This window comes from Leguminivora glycinivorella, chromosome 22 (assembly GCF_023078275.1).
Source record: "Leguminivora glycinivorella isolate SPB_JAAS2020 chromosome 22, LegGlyc_1.1, whole genome shotgun sequence".
Taxonomy (NCBI): domain Eukaryota; kingdom Metazoa; phylum Arthropoda; class Insecta; order Lepidoptera; family Tortricidae; genus Leguminivora; species Leguminivora glycinivorella.
The window spans coordinates 11271440-11298246 of record NC_062992.1 but is presented as its reverse complement, the minus strand read 5'-3'; the positions used below and the strand labels follow the sequence as shown (position 1 = coordinate 11298246).

General features: G+C 38.6%; 1 protein-coding gene across 2 annotated transcripts; it reads right to left on the bottom strand.

Annotated features, from left to right (window-relative positions):
* Window positions 1–3725: 3725 nt before the first annotated feature.
* LOC125237899 (beta-1,3-galactosyltransferase 5-like) lies at window positions 3726–25993 on the bottom strand. Of its 2 annotated transcripts, XM_048145138.1 has the most exons (7): window positions 25932–25993; window positions 24897–25062; window positions 24492–24660; window positions 22826–22909; window positions 22537–22672; window positions 22051–22173; window positions 3726–4054 (listed from the first exon to the last, which is right to left on the bottom strand). In XM_048145138.1, the coding sequence occupies exons 2-7, from the start codon at window positions 25034–25036 to the stop codon at window positions 3753–3755; spliced, it is 954 nt and encodes a 317-aa protein (XP_048001095.1). In that variant the 5' UTR covers window positions 25037–25062; window positions 25932–25993; the 3' UTR covers window positions 3726–3752. The 2 variants fall into 2 exon arrangements, with proteins under 2 accessions (XP_048001095.1, XP_048001096.1); XM_048145139.1 differs by lacking the exons at window positions 22051–22173; window positions 22537–22672; window positions 22826–22909; ... (1 more) ...; window positions 24897–25062; window positions 25932–25993 and adding exons at window positions 4947–5069; window positions 5583–5718; window positions 5868–5951; window positions 6664–6783.
* Between the last annotated feature and the right edge of the window lie 814 nt (window positions 25994–26807).

The window sequence follows — 26807 nt, the reverse complement described above, 5'->3', positions numbered from 1 at the left end:
ATTCAAAAATTAGTAAATCTCCTCAAGCCCATCTCCTCTCCTCAAATTAACACATTCACTGCCAGACAAAAAATAGTGCACTAATGTAGAAACCGGACTTTATCTATAACCACAGCTATAACTGTTAGCGAACACTCGCCTAGCGGGTTGTCTGGGACTAGTGGAGAGTTCAGGAGCGCCCACTAGGCGGGGTTTCTGGCAGTGGATGTGTTAAAATAAACAGGTCGACCGTGTCAGGTGTTGGAGATGGCTTTGCCATACTTTGTTAATATAGGTAGGTAATTGTTCATTATATTATAGAGCTGGCGCCAAGCAATAGGCTACTTGACCCTTTTTAAAAGTCTGTCTTATATGATTATGTACTGTCCAATTAACCGAAATAAAATATTACGATATTTACGATATTTTATTATGATTTAAAAACAGCAAAAAATATTTTTAAAGTATACTTTTACGTAATCATTCGAAAACAACACAGTCATGTTAATCTATAGATTATCTATGCATGGGTATAGCTATAAATTAGTACAGGGTCATTCCATTGTGACGGGTGGGATATTTATACTCTTTTTTGCCTACATTTTGCTTTATTTCTGCCAAACGGCAACAATTAGCGTATTAAATATGACATTATCAATTACTTGAATAATCAATGCGTACTGTACCATCAAAAAAAATATGAAAATGTCATTATTATTATGAGAAATTGATGGTATAAGAAGTGTGACGGGTGGGACTTCAAAGTGCCTCTCCTCTCCGACTTGACTTACACAATTCGCAATTGGTAAGAAACTACGAAACTTTTGTTAAACAACCTTTTTTTATTTAATTCCTGATATTATATAGATTAGGTGTTAGTATAATTTACGCAAATAACTCGTAAAACAAAAATAATTTTGCTTCTCAATGCTTGTGACGGGTGGGACAGCGCTTTGTGACGGGTGGGACGAGTAACATTTGAGTATACAAATATATGAAAAATATGAAGACAGTTCGTTTGTATTTACTTTAAATCAGCTCTTTTATTAATTATTTAATGTTACAAGTAATAATTTCAGTAGTTTTCTTAGAGCATTAAACCAAAAAAAATATTTTTTCAACTTGAATTTTTAAAGGTTCAGAAAATTGTCAAACCTTGTCAAACAGTCTATTACCACATACTTTTATCAGTGGGTCAGAAATAATGTCAAAAATTTTACCAGTTTTAATGAAAAAGACTTCTTCCTGACTCATAGGCCTCATTGCATTCATTGTGTTCTAAAAAGTAATACCACAACCGAATTAAGCAATATTAGACATATAATTTGCTTTAATATAACCCAGTTAGGTTTAACTAAACTTAAAAGAAGGATTTTATACTCATTAACTCAAGTTTTATCAGATAACCCATTTTGCTCACCCGTCACTGTGACGGGTGGGACCTACTTTGAAAAGCGTTAAAAGTATACTTTTATTCACAAGAGCAACGCGTTTTTTAGCTAAAATAACCAACCTCAGCCTAATTGTTACTTTCACAAAGTAAGACATCAAGAGTTTAGATACTTTTAGGGTAAACAAGAAAAAACTTTGTTTTATTGTGACGGGCGGGACGTGAGTTACGCATTGTGTAGACGCCCAATAAATCCTAACCATGAAACTTAATTTAAATTTACTTGCCACTGGTTTAAACAGCTTTAAATATATTTTCTTTTACACATATCACTTTCTCCATAATGTTTATTAAAAGCGCGAAATAGCGCTGCCAACTTAGGGTATATATATGCCACCTTAGACAACTGGTGCTAGGGGTACGTTTGGACACATATAAAATGCAAAAAAATGTCATAAAAAGGAAAAACTCATTGATTCATAAAATTAGGCATAATGTTCTATTCTCTAGATGTAGATTTAAATGTAAATTAAGTTATTTAATTTTTATGCCTGTGGTGTCGGTTTCGCTGGAATGACCCTACAGTAATGAACGCATTCGTCCAGTAACCACGGTTACCTAATAAAACCCCTAGGGAGTCCATTTCCGGTCAGTTCCGCTTCTTTAACATCCATTTCCTGTTTATATTACTATAGAATTTTACTAATTCAATTTATTATCCAACAGATGACGTAGCCAGAGTACAAATAAAGGTGTACAGAGGACCAACTAAGCACGACGGTTACGCTCCGTGGGGCTTTTGGGTCAAGCAGCCTTCCGATGATTAGCGATAGATGGCACCACTAGTTATTAAGAAACAAAACCGTTTTTGGGTCAAGCAGCCTTCCAACGATTAGCGATAGATGGCGCTACTAGTTATTAAGAAACAAGCATTTTTACTTTAATAATAATAGGAGTATATTTACGTGTTAAAATAGACGTAAGTTAATTTAAACGATAATTTTAATCAGTATTAGATTTGCTTAAGTTTTAGTTTAGTAAGAGCTCGACTAGTATTAGTTTCTGTTTGGTTGGTTAGATGGCGCTGTTTTATTTTGTGCTGTTTTGTATAAAAACCAAAGATATTGTTGAATTTCAATAAACGCTGTTAAGTTTTTGCCTCTTCTTTTGACAGATGGCGCCACCCTATTAGTCCATACGTGAGAGCGAGAAGATGATATGTTTTTTCTCTCTCACACATATGAATGACAGTGACATGCCTAGACACTTGCACAGGCGCCGCCTGGCGGAATAAAATGTCAGTGTGCCTCCTCATTATTGAGATTCGATTCGGCCAGCCTAGTGGACGTCAGCCTTTACGTTGCGGGATTTGATTATAGCCAGCAATGTATATCTAAAATCGTTTGCGCTTCGTGTAAATGAGCCTTGTGAACTTAGTTCCCCAGACAGTTATAACAATGTTTGCCTTCGGACATACACCGTGTGCGGTCTGTTATTAAAACATGGTGTGCAAACACCGTCGCCTCTTGACATTTATAGGGACGGGTAAACAAATATCTAGATATGATGGTCTGACGAAGTTTTAAAGCCTGAATAGAAAAAAATAACTACGCGCCATCTTGCGGCATTTCATTAGAACTATTTTCTTCATACTAAACTGAACTGGCACCGCATACATGAGAATATGAATAACAGCGCCCTCTTGACAATGGTCATATATTTCTGGGCAGGCTTTAACGGTATTAAAGCTGGGCCACACATGCGCGTTTTGAGAGCGTAGGCGGAGCGTTAGCGGAGCGTCAGCGGAGCGCAATGATAGCGGTGCGCCGGAAGAACGCTGTCGTTGCGCCCAGCGGACGCCTAGATATTTTTTTAAATAAGTTTATTGCAAGGTCAATATCTAAAGTTTGTAAGGTAAAAGTATCAGTACTCTACAGACGTCGCTTTCAATTTTACGTTACGTATAAAATATGGTCAATAAATGTGACAGAAGGGCATTAGCGAGGTCAGCACTGACTATTACCATAATGTGCTCATCACAGCGATCCCAAATGTGAGAATGTGTGTGAGTGTGAATAGACTGAATAGGCTACTTGCCTCCTAGTCAAATCAGCTTCTTTTTAAGAACTGTCAAAACGAATTTGAACGACTCGCTAATATGGAATTTATATGAAACGAATTGAGTGACGTCACGGTCAACTCAGTTACTTTATATATTTCTACCTCACTTATTAAATAGAAATTGGATTTAAAAATAACTTATGTCCATGTTTTCCGTATCTGATGCTTTATTTCGTGCATGGTATAAAATATTTTATTTTAACTACAGTCAAGTTCCCTGTACCCGAGAGCTATCCAGTCTTGCTACTACCGAGAAAATAACTTATCCTACCGGTCTCGGATTATAATACAATAATAGCTCACTAGTGAAATAATTACAAAAGTTTCCTAAGTTCTGTATCCTCGGCCAAATACTCTCCATCTCCTCTGGACTAAGACTATGCATGGAAGCGTAGTTTTTGTATGGACACGTGAATATCCAGGGCTTATACGGGCATAGTCTTCTGTCATGGGTGAGTGGGAACCCTAGGGCTCGTTTAGAGATTAGATATGTGAAGTAGATGTCTTCTATATTGATGAGAGGTACACGGAGGGCGGTGTTGAAGATTTCTTTTAGGTTTTTACCTGTAATTAAGGAAAAAGGTTTAAATTCATAATATAATACAAATATCTGGGGTGGACCAAGGAACTATATGTTCCTTGGTCCACCCATGTAAAAATCGGACTTCAGCGATCAAGAGCCACAAGTGGGTCTATCATGCTTGCAATTTTATCACTTATCTATAGAGAGAGTCAGATAATTATGTTATCCACGTGGATAAGTGATAAAATTGGAAGCATAATAGCCCCGCAGGTTTCCGGATTAAGTTTTAGGTTTAAAGATTTTCACTATTCTATAGAGCGACATAGATTGCTTTGGCCAATCTGGTAGGAAAGCATGGTCGTATTGGTCGTGCGATAAATAATAAAACACCAGGCCGTCCCTGTCGAAATTACAAATAGTGCGATAGGAACGGCCTGGTGTTATATCATTTATCACGCGCATGGTTGCCTGCCTGGACTAGACATAGCGAAGGCTTTCGATTGGGTCTGACATCTACCTTCTCCTGAGCTATCTTCTTAAGAACTCCCAATGGTTTATGAGAATATATTACTATGTTTTTTCGGATGACGAATATGCTCCTTATAATTGATGCAAGTTGTTCTAAAAACTTGAACATAATGTCAGGAGTTCCACAAGGGTATCTACTATCTTCTAAAATGTTTATTTATGTACTCCTATAATGGTTTGTCATTAACTATTATTATGTAATATTTAGTTTTGTATAAATATATATTTAATGTATAATAACATGACAACTTGCTACGTTTCCGAGCTCATATAAACCATAACCTTAAAATCAAGGGTGAACAGGCATTTTCTGGGTGAGCTCACTCCATCGTAGGCTTTGCCTTTGGTTAGTCTGTGGCCAAGCCCATTTATAATAAAAAAAAGTATGATTAATTACAATCTTACCGTTAATGATATATCCCGTTCCGGACAAATATTCCGGGATCAGATCCTCATTATACAGCCACCGGGGGAGGTACCACTTGTTATACTTGTTTCTTTGCGGTCTGCAGTTCTCGTTCCTGTTCCCTGAAATATAAAGGACTGCGTTTTATTAAGACATTCATTAGACACAAGTGTTACACAGTAGTATTTTTTCTACTCGTCGACTTTAATCTGTCTGTCAAGGAACACCACAGACTAAACTATAAGTGCTAACTTTTCAGTGCTGGATAGTGTTTGACACTTGAGAAGTATAATATTTCAATACAGGGTGGCTAGCCGAATGGCACAATCGCTCACGAAACGCTCACGAAACGAAGCGCTAGTAGATATCTATCTCTATCGCGCTTGCGTATTGGCGCGACTGAGCCAGCGGCGTATCGCTTTCGTTTGGCGTCGGAGAAATGCCATTCGGCTACGGGGCCTGTTCTCTGTAGTCAACAGTAATAATTGCAAAAATAGAACTTCATACAAGTTCTATACTAATTTCCAATACCTGGCAAATTCCTGCATTGGAAACACATTTTTTTATTTGTCGCGTTATCGACCAATCAGAGACAGCATAGAAGAATAAGTAAAGAAAGACTCCAATATCCTTACCAAATAACTTCGCGTCCCCATTGTCTCTGAGCACCTCCTTCAAAGTATTGGGATTGACCAGGACATCATCATCAGTCTTGAACACGAACTCCGCTTGCGGGCAGCGGTGGAGCACCCACTGCAGCATCAAGGCCACCTTAAAAATCAGAATCTTATATTTATAAAAAATAATCTTCGAGTGTGCGCCCATGAGCGACAAAGTCGTACGGCAACTTTTCGCGCACGTCCAGTCTATGGGCTAGTATGGGAGTGTGCACACCTGTCTGTGTGTGCCATTCTTAATACCTTCAGCGTCAGGTTCTGGTAGTGGTCCCGGAGCTCGTGGACTATCAGGTCACGGTGCAGCTTCTCTTCAGTGTAGGCGTCTACCTGGAACAGATAGGTTTATATTTGGTAAAAGGGCTCACTAATGCCACAGTATAATAAAGAGTATTATCATACAGTATGGCCACTCCCGCTCCCCGCTGAAAGTGCCGCCCACCCCCTCTCGGTTACCTCACAGTTACCGTCTGTCAAAAACGCGAACAGTCGACATGTCATATGTCACTCATACAAGCATATTACGCGTTCACCTACACGAGCTTACACTGTGTGCTAGGTACACGCCTCTTTCATATATTTAATCGCCAGTGTCCGAGGTGTGCTAATGCCTTGCAGAAACTTTTTTCGCATATTTTTGATTCGTATAATAATTCTTGGCAGAAACACCTTAAGCAGAATATGCTTTGGCATAAATCATTTCGCAGATTTTTATTTTGCATAAATTTTTCACCACACCAACGCGAACAAAATTTTGACTACCTATAAAACATTAAACTAAATCAAATCCATCAATTTCTTCATTATTTATGATTCAAAATCATCATTTATAGGTAAATTCTACCAGCCAGCTTAGGACCTCAAGTTAAAATTTGTATGAAATTACTTTGCACTCTTGTGGATAAAATGCATTTTGCTATCTGTATTCGAATAGCAAAGTAACCCGTTACCAGTTGGTGTGGTGAAAACATCATTTCTTATTACATGTTATGATACTGAAAAAGAAATGATATGTTTTTTTTTAAGTTTATAAAATACTCACCAATCGATCGTCATCCTGGCTAAGTCCAAGGAAGAAGTACGTCTCCTGATGTTTCCCCCAGGTGTCTCTGATGACGTCACGATGGCGATGGTGGGAGGACATGCTGGTCACAAGGATTAAGATGGGCACCCTCTGCTGGCAGACTGATAACGGTTCTATGAGGAGGTTTCTTGAAAAAGAGAAGATTGGGTACTTAAATAAAGTATCTAATTAAATAGCCTCAATGCGATGGACAGACCAAGTGAGGGCTCTCACCGGGTCACCATTAAATCTCTGCGCGCGGAACGCTGCAAATAGAGCAATATGGCGGGAAACCATTAAAAAGGCAGCACAACGACCCCAATGACCACGACTACTCTGACAAGAGTATACGACTAAGAAGAATGTGTGCGTGCGTGCTCGCTACGAATAAGACGTGATAAAAAGCTCTTGGCCGTTTTTATTGGATATTCCCGTAAAATGGCCAAAACCGACTGTAAAAGTGTACTAGACGAAGCGAAAAAGAAATTTGACGCGTTAGCAGAAAAAATCGCAGTGCAAACGTCCCTGATTTTGGAGCAAAATGAGAAAATTCGTGCTCAACAAAAGCTCATCGAAAGCCAAAAGGAGGTACTTGACGAATTTTTTTCCAGTGTCCATACAGTCAACACGTCGATGTGTGCGTTAGCGGAACCGGCATTGGATAAAAGTGGCGAAGAAATATCGGCAAGTACAATGAGTAGGAAGAGCTTAGCACCAATACCTACGACTGTCACCGATCGCGCCCGACGAGCAGCCGAACGAGCAGGCAAGACAAATGTTATCAATAAGAATCTGCCATCTCAAAAACCGAAGGCACCAGTAGTATGTGCGAAAAAGACAACAACCCCGCCCACTGGACCCGCGAGAAAGCAGACCGCGGCATCAACTGCATCGGTAAAACCTCATGTTGGGCCACAAAACCAACCCGACTCAGCCCCGCTCAAAGATAGCATACCACTGACATCACAATCTACCGATGACCAGTCGCCAGAGATCGAGGACGACGACAACGGCGAGAAGTGGCAAGTTTCCCGTCGCAAAACGCGGAAAAATAAATCAAGCGTGGTTATTGGAGTCGGCAACGTACAGACTACTCTGCAGTCAGCAGAGCGAGTGAAATATATACAAGCCTGGAACTTTCACCCGGACACTACTACTGAGCAAGTTTTGACCTTCCTAAATACGATTCAGGATTCCAAGGAATATACTGTCGAAAAAAGAGTTATAAAGACCGATCGGCACGCTGCTTTTGTTATTGGATTCCCCGAAAGCATGTACGAGCGATTAAAGTCGCCGACTTCGTGGCCGAACGGCATACGTTTTACTGACTGGTTTCGCGCCCATCCCCGCTCCGAGCGGGGTCCCTCCACCGACCGGCCTGCGCCCGCGGCTCAGTGACTGCGTGGCTGCGCGTGCGACCACAACACACAAACAGGATGCATCGAGTGCGCTAATTGTTGTATGCCATCAGAATGTCCAATCGCTCAACAACAAAACAGATAAGTTGGAAGTGTTACTTGATACTGACTTAAAATGCGACGTGTTAGCAGTGACGGAACATTGGTTGTCTGATGTAAATCTAAATTCCATTAACATAGACAAATACTTATTGGTATCGTCATATTGCCGTAAACAATCACTTCACGGTGGGTCATGTCTTTACGTCAAAAATAATATTAAAGCCGTAAACATACCCGAAATTGTAGAATTATCAAAAGAGCTGGTATGTGAACTATCAGCAGTTTACCTACTAGATTTTAATATTATTGTAATTTGCCTATACAGAACTAATTTAATTCCTACGAAAGATTTTCTGACCCACCTTGAACTTGTGCTCGAAAAAGTCATTGAATTTAATAAAAAATTCGTTATTTTAGGCGATATGAATATAAATTGTATCGGAGAAAAAAGTGTAGACTGTAAAAATCTGGAGGACTTATTGATAGCTTTTGACTGTAGAAACGATGTTAGGTTTCCCACTCGAGTGAGTAACAACTCGTCCACGGCACTCGACCATGCCTACACTAATGTGGACATAGACTCGATAACAACATCTCCAGTAGTAACTAACATCGGTGATCACTATGCAGTACGTTTAGATGTGTTATGTCCACTTAAAACACCTATTGTACTATCTCGATTATCAAGAAATTACTCTGAAATAAATCGAGTCAATTTCTTTCTTACAATGGAAAGTATAAACTGGACGAATTTTGTGTCAAATAATGGCCAGACAGCTGAGATCTTATCAGATCGGTTAAACAATATTTTATGCAATAGAATAGACACCTGTTTTCCTTTAAAGATGACTAACCGGTCAACAAAAACTGAGTCGTGGATCACACAAGACATATTAAATATGAAATCATTTTTATTTGACTGCCTTAACTTGGAACGTAAGTTCCCATTAAATGACGACTTAAAAAAATGTATTGAAAAATTGAATATAGAATATAAGTATGCGATTCAACAACGTAAAACGCAATTATATTCATCGCAGATGGCTGTGACACAAAATTCGTGCAGAACTATGTGGCACATAGTTAACAAAGAAAGGGGGAAAAGTGGACGTCCTCCCGTAGATTTCACCGCAGTCGTGGTAGACTCAAATGGTGAAAAATATAGTAGTAAAAAAGAGGTGGTCAATGCTATGAATGCTAGGTTCGTAGGTGCCGCCATGGCGTGCGGCGCCCCGCGCGCTGACCTTGACCGAGTGCTCGAACAGCTGATCACCTCGCGCGCGCCTGCGGATCGGTCCATAAAATTTACTCCTTTTACCTGTGACGAAGTGTACACAATAATAACGTCTCGAATACCCCATAAAACTAGTAAGGACATTTATGGAGTATCCATGGACCTGCTAAATACTGTCGCCTATACTTTAACGCCAGTACTCACTCACTTGTTTAACTTATGCCTTAAAGAGGGAGCGTACCCACAGTCTTTAAAAATAAGTAAGATTTCTCCCCTCTTTAAAGGTAAAGGAAAAAGAGAGAGTGGGGATGGGTATAGGCCGGTGTCTATCATTCCGTGTGTTGCTAAGGTGCTGGAAAATGGAATATGTCAGCGGCTAACATCATTTTTAAATGCGACAAATGCATTGTCCGACCGCCAATACGCGTACAGAACTGGTCGCTGCACCACCGACCTAGCGCGAGAAGCTATACGCAAGGTCATGGACGCCTTGGAGAACAAACAGCAGGTAGCAATGCTCTGCTGTGACCTCTCCAAGGCGTTCGACGTCGCCGACCATAGCATCATCGCCGCTAAGCTGCCGCACTACGGCATCCGTGGCAATGCTCATAGACTCCTCATTGATGCTCTTCGTGACCGATCCCAGGTTGTGGTAGGTGACGGGGGCCTATGTAAGTCCGATCCGCTAACTACATCAATGGGAGTTGCCCAGGGATCGTCCGTCTCGAATATCCTGTTTTCCCTGTTACTGAATGATCTGCCTGGAGCAATGTCGACAGCTGACATTTTAATGTATGCGGATGATGTAGCGGGTATCGTGACAGCACCAAATATGGACGACTTGGAGGTGCGCCTGAATGACGCCGCAAACCAATTATTTGGGTGGTTTAACACTAATGGCCTAGCACTGAACTTGACGAAGACCCACTTCATTCACTTCCAAGTTGGCGGCCGCACACCGAGATCATTAAAGGTCCAAGCTGGCGGCGTAGGCATAGAGCAGGTAGAGACTACCACATTCCTGGGTTTTGAAGTCGACCGAAAACTTACATGGGCCCCCCATGTAGATAAGCTGTGTAAGAAACTAGGTGGTGCATGCTTCGCGCTGCGTCGCCTCGCTCGAGTCGTGCCGACGCATGTAGTGCGGACGTGTTATTTTGCAACCGTCCACTCCCTCTTGCAGTACGGCACAGAGCTGTGGGGGCGTGCCGCAGACTGGCAGCGCGCGTTCAGACTCCAAAAAAGAGCCGTCCGCGCTGTTCTTCAGCTGTCTCAGGATACCTCAGTAAAGCCCTACTTCAAGGAGCTTGGTATTTTGACCATGCCGTCTGTGATCATATTACAAATCGCCACGTATGCCTATAAAAACATGTCCCATTTTAAAAAACGCGCTGATTCGGCCCGCCTTCTTCGACATCCGAACAGGCTGTTACCGATAAAGCGACGACTCGCGAGATCAGACAAAATAACTCACGTTATGTGCCCTACTGTATTAAACAAGTTGCCAGAGTCAATCACCTCCGCTCCTTCTCTCGCTTGCTTTAACAGAAAATTAAAAAGTTGGCTTATCGAGCACACATTTTATAGCATAGACGATTTTTTAAGGCTTTAATATTAAATTTTATTAATCATGTATTTGAGTTAAGTATACCTAGAGTATACCAATTTACTTACCTATGACATTCAGATTTTAAATTTGTACTTTTTGTAAATTGACATGTGATATTTAAAATATTATACAATAAATGATTATGATTATGATTATGATTATGATTATGAAGAAGAATTAAATAGACTCATATTGAGATATAGACCGTCGTTGCCTTTTTGATTTTTATTGAGGTCCCGATGTTGCGACGCAGTTGCATGCATCATGATCACGGGAAACTGAAGACGGCGGGTGGACGTCAAAAGGTAATCACGGTCTATATCCTGGTCAACTTACGTCTAATGAAACTAACCGAGTATCTACTCGTAAATACTTCTGGGAAATGCGCAGGAAGTTGGGAAAGTGGAAAATTTAAATTTTTGTCTAATGTCCCAAGCTCCACCTAGATTAGTGATTTGTTTTACAAGGGGAAAAAGTTGTTTAACCGCATGTGCCAATATTGAAACCCGTGCAAGCGGAAGATTCGCATGTTGAACCGCGAGGGTAGTGAGCTAGTGAGTGGTTCAAAAAGCGGAATCTTGATCGTTGCGAGGGTTTCAAGGCACGAAGGTTAAACAAGCTTTGCCGCCGAGTGAAACACAAAATTTTACACCACACCAACACGAAAAAAATACTGACGAGCAAAATTGCGAGAGTGAGCAAAGTAATTTCAAAAAAGTTTTAGCCTGATATCTTAAGTTTGGCTGGTAGAATTTACTTGTAAATGATGATTTTCAATCATAAATATTTAATAAATTGATGGATTTGATTAAGTTTGATATTTTGGTATTTTGTTCGTGTTAGTGTGATGAATTTTTTTGTGTTTCACTCGGTGGCGAAGTTTGTTTAATCTTCGTGCCATGAAATTAAATACCTAGTTAAAGATGCAGACCATTGGTAAGGTACCCACATATTGTCCAAATAATGTACTAAACTCCTATTAGCCCGGAAATGGTGGAGCGCCAGGTCCGGTGGGGGTGGTGGGATAAACGCTCCCACCACCACTTGGCTGAGCTGCCAGGATACGTAGAAGACTGGTAGTGTGGCCATCAGGAGGAGAAGGCCTTTGCGGCTTCCTAAAACATGTTACAACATCACCATCACTTAAGAAATCATAATTAGAACACCATGTACATGAACCTATCAAGTTCGAAACCATTTTCCTAGAAAGTCTTTATAAAGTTATACTTTTGAGATTTTTTCATATTTTTAAACATATGGTTCAAAAGTTAGAGGGGGGCGGGGGACACTTTTTTTTCCTTTAGGAGCTATTATTTCCGAAAATATTAATATTATCAAAAAACGATTTTAGTAAACCCTTATTCATTTGAAATATAATCCAACAATATATCACACGTTTTTACATGGTAGAGGGGGGGGGGGGGGTATATTTTGACACTCACCTATAAGTTTGCGTAACCTTCTTCGCCGCATATTTGTAAAATACAATTGTCTTTCAGTGAAACAGTCAATGAACATCACCTTTTCCTTCACCACTTCAGATGTATATGGTATACAATAGTTACTTGTTTTACAAGGGGGCAAAGTAGTTGTTTAACCGCACGTGCCAATATTGATATCTGAGCAAGCGAAAGATTCCAATATTGAACCACGAGCGTAGCGAGTGGTTCAAAAAGTGGAATCTTGAACGTTGCGAGGGTATCAAGGCACGAAGGTTAAACAAACTTTGCCACCGAGTGAAACACAAAATTTTTCACCACACCAACAGACCAACACGAACAAAATACTGACTATAAAACATCCAAATAAATCAAATCCATCAATTTATTCAAAATCATCATTTATAGGTAAAATCTAGCAGCCAGATTAAGACATCGAGGTAAAATTTGTATGAAATTCTTTTGCCCCCTTGTGGATAAAATGCAATTTTGCTATCTGTTTTCGAATAGCAAAGAAAGCCTTTACCAGTTTGTGTGGTGAAAACTAATAAAAATATGACAAATTCTTGATTTACATATTTAGAGAATTAGTAAATAAAGTATCTACGGTGTAATATAAAACTGTTAATGCACACGCATTAAATTTCGTCACTATAAGTACTTAGAAAAATCTCGTATCTTCTGTCAATGAAAAGTCTAATGTAGTATGTATGTATGGGATGCATATAGAGTTACTGTGTTTCAACTTTGAGTAGCAGTGTGTGATTACGCGATTTTTTCAAAGTAGGGAAGATTTATTAACTTTAAACTTGAGTAAAAAAAATAAAACCACCTTCAAAAATAAGCGCGTTACAAAACACGGAGAAACTAAAAAGCAAAAAATAATAAACCTTTGAATTCAGATTTCTTATCGGATTGCAATAATCTAAACATCCAAATTATAAACAAATCAATTATTTTTGTAGTGGACCGACGTCTCTCGGAGATATCGAGTAACATACATACAAAAAAAAAATCAGTCGAATTGAGAACCTCCTCCTTTTTTTGAAGTTGGTTAAAAAGACTTGGTCACTTTTGATGTTGTTTATCTTTTCTATAATCAAGTATACTTCGTAAGAAACAATGTATTCATCGGGCGAATCAATCTTGCAGACTTACAAAATTTATGAATAAATTGTCGCTGATTTTATTTTATGTTATAAATTCAAAACTAATCAAATTTTAACAAGAAATTAGTGTATATATTTAAATTCGAAAACAACATATTCCAACTGATTCCTACAAATCGCTTGAGAATGACATAAGTGCCGCTGTCAAATCGCCGATGTTTCTACTTTAGGCTAGGTACGCACTTAGCGGCTGGCCGTCCGGCTAGCCGCAGGTTGCGGTTGCACTTGTGCTATCATCCTACTTCCAAAGTTAATAGAATAGTCTTACTTAGTCTATGCCTACTTCTAAGAATTATCTATGAATGATGCACTGTCATACAGTGGTCATACATTTGTCACTTGTCATGCCTTTGACGCAATTTGAGAATAGAGTGGAGAATCACGTGGAGAATAGATTTGGAATAATGCTGGAATAGATTAACGATATCGATACCAATTTCAACCTCTTTAGTTAACTGACATCTAGCTATAATCTGAGCGGAATGAGAAGTCACCTTTTTGTATAAGAGTCAATACCACCCAGGCACCCAATCAAGCACCCAATACGTTCCAAGTCAATGCGAAAAATACAATGTATTTTACAAGTAGAAAACTAAAACCTGCGAAAGATTCAGCTGAAGATCCGCAAGGAAAGATACTTACTGTATTATATTGAAAAAAAAAAAAAAAAAACATTGGAGTTTGAAAGGTACACGTATCTTTTATGTAATTTTCATCACTTATTATAATATAATAATAGCTCACTACTGAAATAATTACAAAAGTTTCCTAAGTTTTGTATCCTCGGCCAAATACTCTTCATCTCCTCTGGACTAAGACTATGCATGGAAGCGTAGTTTTTGTACGGACACGTGAATATCCAGGGCTTGTATTTGTTCAGTCTTCTGTCATGGGTGAGTGGGAGCCCTAGGGCTCGTTTGGAGACTAGAGCAGCTAAAATATGAATCGCACCCTTAGAATTGTAGTGACCTAATCCATAAAAAGCATATTTTTTGGGAATCGTTAAATAAAGAGTGCCGCAGAATGCCGGGTTCATAAACTCCATAAAAAGTAGAAAAGGACAGATTACTGAGGTTTAATCGAGCTACTGCCACTAATAGTAAATTTAAATTAAAGAGGACTTATTACTTTACAATGTTTTACCTACAAACAATAAAAAATATTGTATTTACTATTTTTTTCATTTATTTTTTCAATTAGCATCAATTTTAGGTCTATATTCGTTGGAAGTTTATTTTATTTTAAAAGACCTATTTCTATTTAGGTCTTTATATTTCTAAACAATAACTCATACATATCGTTACATTTCAAGTTAAGTCAGTATAATAATGACATTACAATTGATTCAAGGGACACTTTCCATTTCATAAAGCCAGTATAACAATAGCTGGACATGATTTATTATTAAACAAAAAGATGGCTTGAACAATTGTAACAAACAAATGAAATATGCTTCTAAAATTTGTAAAAAGAAAGTAAAAACAATAGATATTCTGTAGATAATACCACAATAATACTGAACTTTATACAATTAACGAGTAATTACTTATTAGCAATTTACATACAGCACATAACAAGATCACAAAAGTATTTATGTACTACTATATTCTAATCAAAATAAATTTAATGCTCATAGCAAACAACAACCGTTAGCAAAAAAACAGTTATCCATCTCAAAAAATAATAACCTAACCACAAAATTAAAATTTTGAAAAAACCCCCGACCGCGACATAGTTGACCGATTTTCATGAAACATGGCTAAGAACACTCCCGACTTACTCCGCTTTCAGATAAAAAAACTAAATCCAAATCGGTTCATCCGTTCGGGAGCTACGATGCCACAGACAGACACACACACAGGCAGACAGACAGACAGACAGACAGACAGACAGACAGACAGACAGACAGACAGACAGACAGACAGACACGTCAAACTTATAACACCCCGTCGTTTTTGCGTCGGGGTTAAAAAAAAATTGTAACAAGATCCTTTTGCCTATTCTAATAGAGGTAAATGGTTGTATATTGCATTATTAAACTTTAAGCAATGTTTGCATTACCAATACTCACAAGTAGGTTTGCCTTTCTCTGTCTGAAATTTGACAAAATCTCTCCAAAGTTCTGCTATAGTTTCTCGCCGCTTATAAACTCTCTGTGAGTAGGTACTATCAGACTCATCACCAACCGGGATAGGCTCACTGCCCTCTGTAACATATTCTCTGGATATCTTACCTCTCAAAAAATGAGATTCTATTCTAGGAATGGACTCAATGTGTTCTTTTATTTGTTCAATGAGAAGTGGATCCGTAGGTTTTCTTGACGTGTGCTTGTCTCTAATGTCCGTACTGATGAAACCATTTGGATCAGTTTTTAACCGCCGACGCAAAAACGACGGGGTGTTGTAAGTTAACAAATGGATTTAGCCAGTATTTGATGAGTTAGAATGGAAATTAAAGAAATTTTGACTACAGGGTTTGTTTACATTGTTCACAAATTCTATTGACGGCGACTTTAGATTTAGTTTTTTTTGTCTGAAAGCTGAGTTAGTCGGGAGTGTTCTTAGCCATGTTTCATGAACCTCGGTCTACTATGTCGCGGTCGGGGGTTTTTTCAAAATTGTAATTCCGAGTGTGATACTATAAAAGGGCTTACAAACACGAATTTTACTATACTGTTTACTTTAAGGTAAAATGCATGATTTGGTAATCTAGGCTTTTCGGCATTCGAATATTAGTACTGTGGTTTAATCTCCTTCATGCAAGATCGTATGTATATAAGACCTTTGTAAATCCACATTACCTATAGACCAATAACTGTCAAACAAGGACTGTCTATCAGAGTCATTAATATTTTCGGAACACGTTTACAACTACAAGCACCTTTGATGGTACGGGAAGGAACTTTCTTTTTTGTAATGGACGAGACCTAAGATTTACCTGTATTTTTCAATCTTTTTGCTACATTATGTTTCCATGTTGACGGATTTCTGGCACGTTTTCTGGAAGGTCTGGTTTCTTCTACAACAGGCTCACCGTTGTCTCTGGATGTCCTGAAACTTGATCTAGAAGAAGAGCTAGAACTGAGGCAAGAATCCGATATACGTACATTTTCTGTACGAATAGACTCGTGGACATTGTAAATCGGGTCTGAGTCGCTTAAATCAACATCGCTTTTATCAGAATTTAGAGGTGATTGATGATAATTCTTTGTAGGTCTTCTTCTTACATTTTCTCCTGTACATTTAGATGTTGACGTCCCATCTACGATAGAATACGAGTTTGAATTACTCTTGCGAGAAGAGCTCTTGGACACGGAGGATGTCGATGATGATCCACTTAAAGAAGAGGAGGAAGGTAGACGATGTGCTGCTAGACGATGATGAACTGCTAGTTCGTGGCGTATTGTTTCGTAAAATGTCCTGCTGAGACGATGATAGAGCATGTTGATTGATTTGGTTTCTGACCAATATCCACGATTTTATTTTGAACGTTTATCTGTAACACAAAGATAACAGATAACATAGTATTTACAAAGACACATGTCTTAAATGGTCACCAAGGATAATGGTTACTGTTATTATAAAACAGACGTAATGTTGAAAAAGTCCTTAGAAAAATGTAGTCCTTATTTTAATAAAGACTTTTTCATTATTGTTTCTTCAAATCGTAATAATTTTTAATCACAGACTGACCTAAATCCAAATAAGTCTTACAGTAAGAAATTTATATTGGTATTAAATGGACTTAATATGAATTGTGTCATTATTGTATTAAAAATAGAAACATTAGCTTACCTTAGTTTTTGGTATTAAACCGACCCAATCAGTTTTAAGTCGCCATTAAACCGAACAATTAACGACCTGCTCACAACGCTATCGGCACATTACTGCTTGCGTCTCGCTCAAACCGAATATGGCGCGGGGTTGGAGGGAGTGGAAAAGAGACCGAACTCTAAGTCTGACCCTTTCTAAGCCGTATTGGGCCGCTTTTGTATTAAGGTTCGATGAGATTCGTCATGTTAAGACGTTTTTTGAGTATAACTAAAAATCTCGAAATTTTGGATTAGGTCACTACAATTCTAAGGGTGCGATGGCGTATCACTTGGACTGTATTCCAGTGGGACGGAATTGCGACGAGGGCCAGGGCGGCGACGTGGCTGTACCCACAAACTGGTGCTGCCCAGTATGCATGAGCCAAAAACCGTATGCCGCTAAACGAGATAACACACCAGTGCATTCTAACTAACGTCAGTAACGTCACCGTAAGACCTCAGAAACGTCAAGCAATGAACTCGCCGCCGGCGACGGCCACGTCTCCCGTACAACTAATGTCGCGCGACGATATTCGTGACATTATCAATGAATGTCTGTCCAACACAGAGGATAAATTAAAGTGGCACTTTAAGACAGAGTTAGACCCCATTAAAAAAGATATGGCAGAAATGGACGCTTCAATAAAGTTCATATCTAAACAATACGAGGACATGCGTGTAAGTCAAACCAATATTAATAAATCAATAAGTGAACTACAAGCTGAAAATATAGATTCCAAGGCCACCATTCAGGATCTTTCCACCAGAATCAACCATTTGGAGCAGCGTGCTCGGGCAACCAACATTGAACTCCAATGTGTACCAGAGAAGAAAAGTGAAAATATCATGCAAATAGTCACCAGAATCGGCACAGTTATCCAATATCCTTTGAAATCTGAGCATATCCACAGTTGCAGCCGCATCGCTAAGCTAAACAAAACTAACAATCGACCGCGATCAATCGTTGTCCAATTTAATAACCAGAAGACCCGCGACCAATACTTAGCTGCTGTGAGTAACTACAATAAATCAAACCCAGAAGATAAGCTGAATAGCAGTCATATTGGGCTCGATGGAACCAAGACGCCCATATATATAGTTGAGCACCTATCTACAGCAACCAAGGCACTACATGCTGCAGCTCGAAAGCTGGCTAAGGAAAAATCCTACAAGCATATCTGGACCCGCGATGGCCGTGTTTATGTCCGCAAGACAGATACCTCAGAATACATTTTTATAAGAGACCAGGAGGCTCTGCGTAAAATAGTATAAGATTTAGTTGTAAGCTAATTAGTTGTCTAACTAAGGATAAAACTACATTTCTTCTTTAATAAAATTCAGTGGTTTAAATGTATACTATCAAAATTGTAGAGGATTAAAATCCAAAACTACTGATTTTTACAAGAACCTATGCCATTCTAGTTATGATATAGTCATTCTAACTGAAACTTGGCTCAATCATAATGTGCTTAGTAGTGAACTGTTTCATGACCAATTTATAGTGTATCGAAGAGATAGAGAGTCAACAAAACTATGTAATAAAGAAGGTGGTGGGGTGTTAATTGCTGTATCAAACAAATTTGTTTCGAACAAAATAACTCATTTAGAATCTAAGTTTGAAGATCTATGGGTATACATAAATTTAAGTACAATTAATCCATCTTTCAAATTAATTCTATGTGCCGTGTACTTACCCCCACCGATCCACAAGAGAGACTTAGACGAATTTTTAAAAAATTGTAACAATACACTTGAAAATGAAAACTCGCCTGTTTGTATTATTGGTGACTTTAATCTTGGGTGTATAGACTGGAACTCCATGAACACAAATCCATCAACTCGCTTGACACCTACCGCACAATTGCTCATTGATTTTTGCTACTTAAATAATCTGTCCCAAAAAAATTGTATTATGAATAATTGTAATAGAACATTAGATCTAGTTCTAACTAATCTCACATCCTGTACGGTTAGTAAAGCATCAGATGTACTAAGTAAAATAGACCAATATCATCCGCCACTCGATATAATTTTGTCATTCAATGAAATGGGTACTTTGAAGAATAACAATCAGAATTTAATACGAAATTTTAGGAAAGCTAACTATAAATTAATTAATCAAGAATTAGCAAAAATCAACTGGAATTTACTTCTTCAGAATACAGATATCAATGTGATGTTACGCACTCTATATGAAACTCTAGGAAATGTTATTGAAAAACATGTACCTATCGCTAGAAAAAAAAACAGCTCTAAGTACCCACCATGGTTCGATAAGAACATAATTCGTCTGCTTAAAGAAAAAAATAAATATAGAGTTAGATTTAACAAATACAAGAACCCTCTTGACAAAATTAGTTTCAACATTCTCAAAACAAGGTGTAATAAATATGCAACAGAATGTTACAATTCGTATATAGAGAGAGTCGAACGAAACATATCAAATAATCCTAAATATTTTTGGAGTTTTTTAAAAGCAAAACGAGGTGGTGTTAGTGCATATCCCGAAATAATGTCGGACGGAGTGACGACATCGAGTGAAGGATCCGATATCTGTAATATGTTTGCAAAATTCTTCTCCTCTGTTTACAGCACGGACGAAATATCAAGTAACTTTGGCTACCACTCTGTAGATGTAAGCTCAGAGGTACTGTCAAGTATGTCATTAGATCACAGTGTAATTTCAAAAAAACTATTAGGTCTTGATGTCAACAAAGGTGCTGGCCCCGACGGCATACCACCCCTGTTCATCTATGAATGCTCAAAGAACTTAGTAGAACCGTTATACTTAATTTTTAATGCGTCATTACGATCAGGAATATTTCCCCAAGAGTGGAAACTTGCTAAAGTAGTACCTATACCTAAATCGAATCAAAATACGTTAGTTGACAACTACAGACCCATTTCTATACTGAGTACGTTCGCTAAAATATTTGAATCCCTGACTTGTCCCATAATACAATATCATATCAAACAAAATTTAACAATTCATCAACATGGTTTCGTTCCCGCTCGATCCACTAACACTAACCTTGTAACTTTTGTCGAAACATTATCAGAACATATAGATATAGGTAATCAAGTAGACGCTATTTACACTGACTTCAGCAAGGCATTTGATCGTGTGTCACATTCTGTGTTGCTACATAAACTATCAGCTTATGGTTTCTCGGGATTATTTTTGTCTTGGTTGCGTTCTTATCTTACAAACAGGTCATTTTATGTGGTTATTAATGGTTTCAGATCTGACCTAAAATCTATAACATCGGGAGTTCCCCAAGGCTCGCATCTGGCGCCATTTCTTTTTAACATATTTATAAACGATATACCACAATTCATACTCAATGCGACACCATTTTTATTCGCAGATGATCTCAAATTTATTAAAGTTATAAATTCGGAACAGGACACTGTATTACTCCAGGATGATATCAATAGATTGGTCAAGTGGTGCAATGACAATGGTATGAATTTGAATACTAGTAAGTGTTATCATGTTAAATTTACGCGTAACAATAGCATTTTGCAATCATCTTACTACATTAACGACGAATTAATAAAGGAAGTCACTCAGATTAAAGATCTTGGAGTCATATTCGATCAAAAACTCTCGTTCATTCCTCACGTAGATGCCATAACAAAGAAAGCTTCTAAAATGTTGGGTTTCGTGATTCGCAATAGCAAGACCTTCCGCAAGGTTACAACAAAGAAACTTCTATACTACACTCTCGTACGAAGCATTCTGGAATACTGTAGCGTAGTTTGGCGACCGCACTTTGCGACTCATAACTTGAGGATGGAAAGGATACAGAAACGCTTTGTATGGCATTTAGCAAGAACAACTGGGGTGGCAAAGGAATTAAAGTCCTACCATAAGCGCATAAAATACTTTAAATTACCATCATTATCACAACGCCAGGATAGTTTAGACTTATCGTTTATATACAAGCTATTGAGAAATAAAATGGATTGCCCCCAACTATTAGAAAAAATTCGATTCAGAGCCCCAAACAGATATCCACGCACCTCAATCAAACCCCTAACCCCCCCTTTTCGCAAAACTATTCTCGGTAAAAATTCCCCAATACCCCGTTTAAGTAGACTGTTAAATGAAAACTGTGACCGTTCTGATGTATACTTCGACTCCTTAAGTAGATTTCGGACTGGCACCCAGGACTAAATCACTAAATCACTATAGATATATAGGTAGTTATGCTAATTGTATCTTCTTTTCTTGTCTCAATGCATGTAATAAGTACTTCAGTGCAGTTTATGTTTCCAAATTGTAAAACTACAGCATGTTTCAGTTTCCTTTTTTAAACTACTCAATGTTAATTTAATTTAAGATTACACAAGTGGTGTTTGCCTATAATTAGTTGTGCAATAAGCTTAAAATGCTAATGCATGTATACCTAACCATGTATTATTGTAACCGCTGTTGGCAGACCTTAATAAATAAAATAAAAAATAAAAAATAATAGCCCTGCAGGTTTCCGGATTAAGTTATAGGTTTAAAGAGTTTCACTGTTCTATACCTTTCATCATCACAACTTCAGACATTAATCACCCACTGCTGACCTTAGGCCTCCTTCGTGTACGCCACTTATTCCGATCCCGGGCTAATCTCATCGTTTTATACCTTACCGTTAATGATATATCCCGACCCGGACAAATACTCCGGGATCAGGTCTTCATTATACAGCCACCGAGGGAGGTACCACTTGTTATACCTTCCTCGGTGCGGTCGGACGTTCTCATTCCTGTAGCCTGAAATATAACGACAAGACTTTAGACAAAAGTGTTACACAATAGTATATTGTGCAACAGGCGTTTAAAGGAGGTCAAACAAGGCGAGTGGCGTGGGTAAAGACGCCACGAGTTTTTTTTTACTCAGTTGAACATCGTTGCGATAGGGTGGGCTCGGCCGCGTGCGCGCTATGCAGCGTGAACTGAAGAATTTGTATGAGCTTCAATTGTTTTACATGCACGCCTCACACCCCGCTTCGGTACAAGTGTGCACTAAGGCCTATACACATGGTTGCCAATGTTGCCATGGTGGACAGAAGGCGAAAGACACATACTTCAGGAGGTCAAATAGTCCCAAGTGGAGATTTTCGTCAATATCCTTACCAAATAACTTCGCGTCCCCATTGTCTCTGAGCACCTCCTTCAAAGTATTGGGATTGACCAGGACGTCATCATCAGTCTTGAACACGAACTCCGCCTGTGGACAGCGGTGGAGCGCCCACTGCAGCATCAAGGCCACCTTAAACACCAGAATCCTATATTTATAAAAAATAATCTTAGAGTGTGCGCCCATAGGCGACGAAGTCGTACGGCGACTTTTTTGTCGCGCACGTCCAGTCTATGGGCTAGTATGAGAGTGTGCACATCGGCCTGTGTGTGCCATTCTTAATACCTTCAGCGTCAGGTTCTGGTAGTGGTCCCGGAGGTCGTGGACTATCAGGTCACGGTGCTGCTTCTCTTCAATGTAGGCGTCTGCCTGGAACAGATAGGTAAGTTTATATTTGTTAAGAGGTGTCGTATATTATCGAGATTTTAAAAACCGGCCAAGAGGGTGTCGGGCCACGCTTAGTGTAGGGTTCCGTAGTTTTCCGTATTTTTCTCAAAAACTACTGAACCTATCAAGTTCAAAACAATTTTCCTAGAAAATCTTTATAAAGTTTTACTTTTGTGATATTTTCATATTTTTTAAACAACACTTTACATGAAGGGGCGGTAACCTAACAAAAAAAAATTCCACTTTTTTTATTTTACCACTTTGTCGGCGTGATTGATATACATATGTTTAATGTTTAATGTTTATTAGGGCACAAACGGTACAATTTATCTTATAAAATAATGTTATCAGTATAGTATAGTACAAACGGTACAATTTATCTTATAAAATAATGTTATCAGTATAGTATAGTACAAACGGTACAATTTATCTTATAAAATAATGTTATCAGTATAGTGTGTATAGTAGTGTAGTTATGTATATTGGTACCAAATTGCAGCTTTCTAGTGCTAACATGGTGCTAACGGTCGGACGGACAGACAGACATGGCGAAACTATAAGGGTTCCTAGTTGACTACGGAACCCTAAAAAGAAACATGTATTGGGTCCTAACTAATCTGAAGATGAAATAAAAATAAAAACTTTGGTTGTGTCATGTTCACTATAATAGGATCTGTAAAATTTCTAAATTTATGGTTCCGGGCCCTTGTGTTTCAAGTAGGTACGATAAGGACCGTTTTGTCGGAAATCCCAAGTCACAAAATTAAAGCGTCAAATGTGAATTTCCAATGGGGAAGCAAATTGACATTTTATTACCTTAGGTGGCGCCACAACAAACGCTAGCTATCACTGTCAAATGTAGAGTAACACATACATTTTTCGAAGACTTTTTTGGCAATATTTGATATACCTACTCCGTACCGACTGCGGTTTTGTGTTTGCCGTCTGCAAATATGTCCTAAGGTTCTTTCCGTGCGCCTCCTCATTTAAACATCCAGAACGCATTAAGCTAAACAGCTGCACCTAAGAGCCACTATCAGATACATCGGAAAAACTAAATCAAAATACATCATTTTTATCACATGTTTTTTTTTAATACTACGTCGGTGGCAAACAAGCGTACGGCCGGCCTCAAGTAAAGCGGTTACCGTAACCTATGGACGCCTGCAACTCAAAGAGTGTCACATGCGCGTTGCCACCGCATTAGAAACTTGTACATTCCCTTTTGCTGTGTTAAATACACAGTAAAAAGGAGTGCACAAGTTCCAAGGAGGGTTCAGGTTGCCGACGACTCAAAGGACAAAATAGACGGAATAAGTCAGTTCCGTAAGTCCTCCCGTTATCAGCACACCGCATCCTCGTTGAGCTCTGGAAGCCTTACTCACCGGCAGGAACACAACACCATGAGTAGGGTCTAGTGCTATTTGGCTGCGGTCTTCTGTAAGGCGGAGGTACTATCCCAGTTGGGCTCTGCTCTAGATTCGAGCGAGATGATATCCGCTGTGCTGTGCCCTGCCACACAAAAGCTACATGTTCTGAAAAAGAAATAATATAAAATACTCACCAATCGATCATTATCCTGGCTAAGGCCAAGGAAGAAGTACGTCTCCTGATGTTTCCCCCAGGTGTCTCTGATGACGTCACGATGGCGATGGTGGGAGGACATGCTGGTCACAAGGATTAAGATGGGCACCCTCTGCTGGCAGACTGATGACGGTTCTATGAGGAGGTTTCTTGAAAAAGAGAAGATTGGGTACTTAAATGAAGTATCTAATTAAATAGACTTGTATTGACCAGGATATCGACCGAGAATTTACTTGTAAAATGATGATTTTGAATCATAGATATTTAATAAATTGATGGATTTGATTAAGTTTGATGTTTTATAGTTAGTATTTTGTTCGTCCATACTAACTGTGGTGAAATTAATTAACTAGTTAAAGATGCAGTCTATTGGTAAGGTACCCACATATTGTCCAAATAATGTACTAAACTCCTATTAGCCCGGAAATGGTGGAGCGCCAGGTCCGGTGGGGGTGGTGGGATAAACGCTCCCCCCACCACTTGGCTGAGCTGCCAGGATACGTAGAAGACTGGTAGTGTGGCCATCAGGAGGAGAAGGCTTTTGCGGCTTCCTGAAACATGCCGTCTCAGCCACGACGGTGAGCGGTGGCCATACGTTGAAGCGAGACACAGCGATGGGACTTTTCATTCGCACGTATGGCTGCCGCTCACCGCTGTCGCGCTAAGGCCAATGTCGTGGCTGGGCCGTTACATCGTCACCATCACTTAAGAAATCATAATTAGAACACCGTGATCCTAAAATATTGGTTTAAACATTGACGGACTAATCCCAATAAGGCCTAGTTACCCTTCAGGTTGGAAAGTCAGATGGCAGTCTCTTTCGTACAACTAGTGCCTACACCAAATCTTTGGATTAGTTGGTCAAAAGGGACTCCATTCTCCCGTGAGCCGTGGTGAATCCTGGTATAACGCAAGGAGGACTTATAACTTGTATGTAATGCAATACAGTATTAACTGTATTAATCGCGTTGGTATTGGCAATGTAATAAATTTATTTCACTTCCCTCACATTTATATCAATGATCAATTTTATTCTCACAACCTACTTAATGTAAATGACATCTAAATTTGAATGTACCTAATGTAATGTGTTCTATTTAAATTTAATTTAATATTTATTTCATTAATGAACAATGAACTGTTTCATTTCACTGTACTTGATATGTATATTGCATGTTAGATCCTAAGAAATACAAAACTAATTAGCACGTAAGGTTTAACTGTCAGTGTTAATTTTATACAATAAATTGAATTGAATTGAATAAATTGAATTGAATGTAATCCAGTATTTTGTAAAAAAAGTCTCCGTTGTACCCGCTACTATTTACGGAAAAAACTACTGATTGATGTGCTGTTTTTTTTTGCTTTTAGCGTTCCGTATCTCGAAAGGAAAAACAAGACCATACGGGTCGACACTCACCTATAAGTTTGCTTAACCTTCTTCGCCGCGTACTTATAAAATACAATTGTCTTTCAGTAAAACAGTTAATGAACATCACTTTTTAATTTTCCTTCACCACTTCAGATGTATATGGTATACAAACTAATAAAAATATGACAAATTCTTGATTTACATATTTAGAGAACTAGTAAATAATAGTTATTTGTTATACAAGAGTGCAAAGTTGTATTTTAACGCCGAGTGTGGAATAGAAAAACGAGTAAGCGAAAGGATTCTATAGTTGAACCACGAGCGAAGCGAGTGGTTCGAGAATAGAATCCTGAGCTTGCGAGTTTTTCTATTCCACACTCGGCGTTAAAATACAACTTTGCACTCGTGTGTAACACAAAACTTTTCCCCTCACTATAGCGAGGAAAGTACAACGCAAAAAACGCGTTTATCACTGCTTAAAGTAGTTCCACAGGTGGTAAAACATCTTCATCACTAGATTAACCCACTTTTATCAATTTTAAAGCAGAAAATTTGCCTCTATTCAAGGTCAAATTACTTTATCCACTAGTGGATAAAATGCGTTTTTACCCGCTGGTATTAAAGGACAAAACACGTGTTTCCGAGCTAGTGAGGGGAAAAATATCTAAACGGTGTAAGTACTTCGTAAGAAACAATTGTATTCATCGGGCGAAGCAATCTTGCAGACTTACAAAATTTATGAATAAACTGTCGCTGATTTTATTTTATTTTATAAATTTAAAACAAACCAATTTTTAATAAGTACATATATGTATATTTAAATTCGAAAACAACATATTCCAACCAATTCCTACAGACCGCTTGAGAATGACATAAGTGCCGCTGTCAAATTGCCGATGTTCTTACTTTAGGCTAGGTATGCAC